This window comes from Arachis ipaensis, chromosome B08 (genome assembly GCF_000816755.2).
Source record: "Arachis ipaensis cultivar K30076 chromosome B08, Araip1.1, whole genome shotgun sequence".
NCBI lineage: Eukaryota > Viridiplantae > Streptophyta > Magnoliopsida > Fabales > Fabaceae > Arachis > Arachis ipaensis.
Window position 1 is genome coordinate 122,756,675 of NC_029792.2, and position 6,390 is coordinate 122,763,064.

At 39.2% G+C, this 6,390-nt stretch overlaps 2 protein-coding genes across 5 annotated transcripts in view; both read right to left on the reverse strand.

Moving 5' to 3' along the window:
• On the reverse strand, positions 2,542-4,395 carry LOC107611629. Its single transcript, XM_016313536.1, has 2 exons — positions 4,373-4,395; positions 2,542-3,913 (listed from the first exon to the last, which is right to left on the reverse strand). Exons 1-2 carry the CDS (start codon positions 4,393-4,395, stop codon positions 2,542-2,544), a joined length of 1,395 nt encoding a protein of 464 aa, XP_016169022.1.
• Positions 4,937-6,390, reverse strand: part of LOC107613763 — a 5,905-nt gene continuing 4,451 nt past the window's right edge. For 2 of the 4 annotated variants that reach the window (XR_002353037.1, XR_002353036.1), the window contains 3 exons: positions 6,104-6,343; positions 5,921-5,992; positions 4,937-5,309 (listed from right to left, as the gene is read on the reverse strand). The gene's annotated coding sequence lies outside the window, so the exon portion shown is untranslated. The remainder of the gene's footprint in view (positions 5,310-5,920; positions 5,993-6,103; positions 6,344-6,390) is intronic. The other 2 variants (XR_002353038.1, XR_002353035.1) reach the window with 2 other exon arrangements.

A 6,390-nucleotide genomic window follows, 5' to 3' on the forward strand; every position in this document is an offset into this window, starting at 1 on the left:
CACTGTAAAATTTAAAAGAATTGAGAAAAGGACAAATTAGTCCCTGACCTTTTAACCCGAGGACATTTTCGTCCCTGAGCATTGGAAAATACATTTAAATTCCTGACGTTCCTAAAAACCAGACCGATCAGTCCCTTCGTCTGTGAGCCACCGTCAGACCGGACGAAAAATGCTGACTTGGCTCCCCCTATGCTTACCTGGCTCAACGGCGTTCCAGCGTGGCACGTTAGTGGGTTGGAGGATTTGAAAACAGGACACATAAGTCCCTGTAAATTGTGGGCCAGTGGAGTTTGGCTGACTTTGAGGGGGTTGTGGAGTGGGGCATAGTGGAGCTGGTGGCCTGAATATCTTCTGCTTGGGCCTCATCTTCGCTGGAGCTGCTTGAGTTTTTTGGGCCGCTGTAGATGGAACTTGGAGTGGAGGCCGAAACGGTGTCCTTCTGGTCACTGGTGCGGGCCTGACTTGGGGTGCTGCTGGTGTTGCTGCCACAGGGTTGGAAGGACCTGGGATGACACCACTTGAAACCTGTGTTGAGAGCTGGGTTGACAAGCATTGTAATTAGTCATACAAATTATACAAGGTTGTCACCCAATAATCAATCATGCACATTGAACAGATTGTAACTTACATCAGGTGTGGATTGCTGAGTAGTTATGTTATGATCCTGAACAGATGAAGCATCCTGACTAGGTGGAGCATCCTGACCAAAATAGACAATAAATCAACCAGATTACTCCTAAACATATAAAACAGAACTAGTAAATAAATATTCAAGTAAGCACATAAACTCCTATCATAGTTAAGAAATCAAACCATATAACTCCTAAAGCAAATTACTTACACTATCATTTGGAGCTGATTGTGACAGTGGGATGACTGCCATTGACTGAGATGTGGAACCTTTTTTGGGCTTCTTTGTCTTTGGTTTCCAATTGGGATCAGATGGAGCGCCCTTGCATGTCTTGTAGTTATGTCCCGTTGAACCACACTTACTACAAGTGACTTTGAATGACCTCTTCAACTTCTCTCCCTGTTGCATCATTGGCTCAGCTGGATCCTTCTGTCTATTATGCACTTTTGGCCTACCAATTTGTCTCTTTATGATAGGAGGATTCGGCCTAGAATACTCAGTCCTTGTCCAGAACTCCTCACTTGACACTGGCTGAATACAATGAGCATATGTCTTGTGTATTGACTCCATGCATAACCATGGATGCACATAATCCTCTGGATGATCATGCCTCTTCCTTATGGCTGCTATGGCATGGATACATGGCATGCCTAACACAGAAGATAACAGCATGAACCAGACTTGACTTAACCATTCATTCAGCCAACAACTTAACAGCATGAAAACCATATATAACTCCATCATTCAGCCAACAACTTAACAGCATGAAAACCATATATAACTCCATCATTCAGCCAACAACTTAACATATTGAAAACCATATATAACTCCATCATTCAGCCAACAACTTAACATATTGAAAACCCTATATGAAAGTAAATTCAGCCAGCAAGTTAACATATTCAGCCAACAAATTAACATATTAACATATTGAAAACCCTATATGAAAGTAAATTCAGCCAGCAAGTTAACATATTCAGCCAACAAATTAACATATTGAAAACCATATATGAAAGTAACTTCAGCCAGCAAGTTAACATATTCAGCCAACAAGTTAAAACATTGAATGCCATTTATTAGAACTAACCAGTGAGCTGCCATTTGTTGCAGGAGCAGGTCTGCCTCATGAGATCAACATCCACCTTTGTAGCTTTACGAGTTACTTCGAAACGCTTGCGTGCATCATCACCTGTCCAGTCGGCACGCCATTTATTGCTAGGCCTTATTAGACGCTCCATCCTCTTCTGCTGAACTGGTGCAAGCTTTCCTGTATAATCACTAAGTAGCTCTTTATGCTTAACCATTCTCCGCATTAGATAGCACCTAATTTCCTCACACATTGTGAGGATAGGCTTGCTTCTGTAGTTGACTATCTTCGAGTTGAACACCTCACACATGTTATTTATGAGGTTGTCCACTTTTGGCCCGTGGAAAAAATACGCCTTCACCCAAGTTGCTGGCTCAAACTTGGAAAGATATTCCCATGCCCCCTGATTAATACCTTTGAGCTTCTCCATTTGTTCTTTGAACTCGGGTATGGTGGTGCACCTAGCACAATCCCAAACCACCTCCCGAATGTACAAATTCTTAAATCGGTTTATGAAGTTTTTCCAAATGTGCATCACACAGTTTCGGTGATGTGCATTTGGCATCACTTCCTTCAAAGCAGGCAGTAATCCCTAACACAGTACACAAAGGTTTTCACAATTAAACATAATTGAACAAATTCTGAACAACTTCATTATTAAACTAGGCACCTCAGTGAATAAATGTCTAACTGCAATAGAATTCATATTGAAATAATTGTTATAAATAGTTGTTAGTGTTACCTTCTGTTGGTCGGACATGAAATTCCAACCATGAGTCTGCACATCCCCCAGCTCTTCCTGAAGTAGGGTAAGAAACCATTTTCAAGACTCTTTGGTTTCAGACCTTGCAACTCCGTAAGCAACAACATAAAATTGATTATTCGCATCCTGTGCCACTGCAGTTAGGAGTTGTCCACCATAGTATGTTTTCAGGAAGCAACCATCAAGGTGGATTAGAGGCCTACATCCACTCTTGAACCCCTGCTTGCATGCCTCTAACCCTATATACAGCTTATCAAACAGTGGAGGGGCTTGAGGAATTGGAGTTACACACACCTCTGCCCTGGAGCCAGGGTTGCTTCTTAGAATTTCAAACAAGTAATCCCTCACATTATTGTACTGCTCCCTCTCATTGCCCATTATCTTCTCCCTTGCTTCCTTAACTGCTCTATAGACCATTTTTGGATGTGCAGTGAGTGAGAACTCCTCTCTCAGAAAGTCAATTGCTTCATTTGTTCTCATGTGAGGCTGTGAACTCATTCTCTTCTCCACCTTCTTACTAATCCAATGTTGATCAACAGCGTTACTTCCTAGGTCCCTTGCACAAGTGTGATCGTTTTTGTAAGTCTTCACCTGGTAGCATTGCAGTGATTTATTGTATGATAAATGAACTAACCACGGGCAGTCATCATCCATGCATCCCACCCTAACTCTCTCCCTATCATTTTTAATCCACCTAAGCTCTCTACCCTCAGAAATGAAAGAGTCTTTCACAACTTCTTTAAATCTCTCTATGGTTGCAAACCTTGTCCCTAACTCAAATCTGCCCTCTCCAAAAGCATAATGATCATCAAATTCAGGAAATGTGTGCTTGCTGGACTCATCATCAGTGGAGTTAGGAGTGTGTAAATCCTCAGAATGGTAATCATATATGGGGTCATCATCATCATCCTCTGGGACTGCACTGACATAGAACCTTACAGTTGGACCTCTGTTGGGCTGTTGATCATTGGGCCCAGAATTGGCCTGCTCCTGCCTATTGGGCTCACTACTGGCCTGCTGCCTTCTATTCACCTCAGATGTCCCCATTCCACTGCTTTGTCCCTTCTTTGACCAACTTTTCCTATTCCTATTCACACCTGTCTTCTTTGCACCTGGCTTCTTGGCACATGACTTCTTTGCAGATGGCTTTCTTGGAGACACAATTTTTTCCTTTCCCTTACTTACTCTCTTCCTCTTGCGTGCTCTGTCCTCAGCACTATTATCACCATCATCACTGTCACTTTCATATCCGGGTGGTGGCGGTTTATATGGCTCATCCTCCGTGCTCTCATATCCATCATCTGAAGATGAACTCTGAATCTCTTCTAACACAGGACTCTTGCCTTTGTTTCCACCATCCTCCACAATCTCAGGCTCATCAACAGGGTGGTCAAAGTCTGACGGTGGCTCACGGACGAAGGGACTGATCGGTCTGGTTTTTAGGAACGTCAGGGAGTTAAATGTATTTTCCAATGCTCAGGGATGAAAATGTCCTCGGGTTAAAAGGTCAGGGACTAATTTGTCCTTTTCTCAAAAGAATTTTAATGGAAGGACTCCTAGAAAAAGAACGTGCATTCTTCCTTTTCTTTCTTCTTTTAAGTCACTCAAATTCGTTTTTATCAACTTGTTCATTGTTGCTTGGAATCCAATTTGCGTCTTGTTAGTCAAATTAATTATGATTTATGTTTGAATATATATAAGAAAAATACACTGAATAATTATCTGATTTCGTGAATGAATAAATTAATGGAAACGAATCTAAACATAATTTCAATCGATGTTAATATAATGAGATAATACTCAATTTGGTCCCTGAACTTACACGCGAGTCTCAATTTAGTCCTTGAAGTTTCAATTGTCTCTATTTAGTCCCCGAAGTTTATAAACGTACCTCATATTAGTCCCTGAGACCATTTTTAGTATAAAAACGTTAATAGAGCGCTGTTGTAGACTATCACATGTCACGTTAAAACTTGTAAAATGATGCAGTTTTGGTTTTGACATTTAAATAGCTCAAAAACAACATCGTATTACTTATTTTGTTAGGTAAAATTTTAATAAACACCATTTAAGATGTTGTTTTTAGGTTATTTGAGTGCCAAAATCAAAACATCATTTTACAAAGTTTAGTGTGGCATCCGGTTATCACGACAGTGTTCCGTTAACGTTTGTACGTTGAAAATTGTTTCAAGGACTAACATGAGTTATGTTCACAAAGTTTGGGGACTAAATAGAGGCAATTGAAACTTCAAGGACTAAATTGAGACTCACGTGTAAATTCAGGACCAAATTGAGTATTATCTCTAATATAATAATCAACATAGTTACTTTGCTAAGGTAAACTTTTGAAAATTTTCTTTTATGTGGCAAGAAGAGAGAGTTTCGGGCCACATTGAAAGCTGTTAATCATTGTATATTAAGATTCTTTGAATATGTTATTGAATGAACCATAACGCACTAAAGAATCTAATACTACGTAGTAGAAATTAATTTCCTGCTTAGTTCACTTTTTATTTTTCCTTGTCAAACAATGAACTAAACTATTATCTTATCTAACAATATGGCTACACTCAACGCAGCAAAATCTAATTTACTAATGATATACAGAATATCTTACCCAATTATGTGACAATTCCTAAGGGTTAACAATGCTATCAATTACATGGTATGATTGTATGAAAAAATGGAGCAGTGCTCTTAACATATTATTTTACTAGTATCCTGGCCAGTGGTCACTTTGAGTCTTGACATTGTTGATATTATTTTCCATGCTATTTCTTGTTTCTGGAAGACCACTCCCCATGCCAAACGTTCCCCATCTAAATTTCCTAAAATTAATCAATGTGGTAAGTATTTTGGTCATTTCGTGAGAATAGGAAAATCATTTGTGAAACATTCAACTATCTATACATATAAAGACAAAAAAAAAAAAAAAAAACTATCTATATATATTATGAAAGTCAGCCATAAGGCATGCCTACAAGCATCTTGGTTCACGGCTTAAAGTAGGATCTGGAGAAGGGTCACATTCAAAGGATGTAATGTAGGTAGCCTAATCTGATAATTGTTGCTCTAAAGTTCCTTTTTTTTACATATTCTAAGAACAATTATTGTTTAGGATAACTTTTGTACCTGTAAAGGCGTTAATATATATAAAATTATAAACACGTGACAAAACCAAAAATAGTTTGCAGGGGGCTTCAAATGAAAATGGCACAACAGTTAGTTCGCATCAGCTTAGTGCATTCGCCCCATGCACGCTAGAATAATAGCCAAGAAAACCTAGTGGATTTTCATGCAAAAATTCAATCTGTCCAACAAAAATTGTAGTAAAAAAAAAGAAAACATGTAATGAAAGATTATCTAGGAAGCCACGTAGTCAGCTATGAATTTGAGAAGAAACGAAAAGAAAAGAGTAAACAACAGAAAATCTTGTTACCTGATGCAATATGGTGATGTAGAAAATAAGGGATCAAAATCCCAATCACTACCGCCAGAGCCCAAGGGAACACTGGGGAGGAAAGATTCACCAAATAATTGTAAATACTGTGAATATAAAGCAAACTAACAAAGCTTTGAGATGAATATAAAGCAAATTAACTGCATGGTGGGTTGATCTTACCAAAGACAAAATGAAAGTCTCAATGCATTTCGTGCCTCCGGACCCTTTTGTTCCTTCCCCTCTCAATTATCTTGGCAACCTAGAGTTCTTTCGCTTAAGGATGTGTTCGTGTGTGCGACGGGAAGGAAATGAAGGGTTTGACGAGTGAAATGGACTCCTAGTTACTGTTGAAACCCCTTGTTTTCCTCCAAAATCACAACTCACAAACACAACCTTAACCATAGGTTATCTCCACATACCCTGTATTTGAAAAGTCATGAACCTTTCAGATTTCTTGAAATAGTTCA

Coding starts and splice junctions, on each gene's coding strand:
- LOC107611629 (XM_016313536.1), bottom strand. CDS start 4,395: ATGGTCTCAGGGACTAATATGAG. Junction 3,914..4,372: donor GTCTCAGGGACTAATATGAG/GTACGTTTATAA, acceptor CCTAAAAACCAG/ACCGATCAGTCCCTTCGTCC.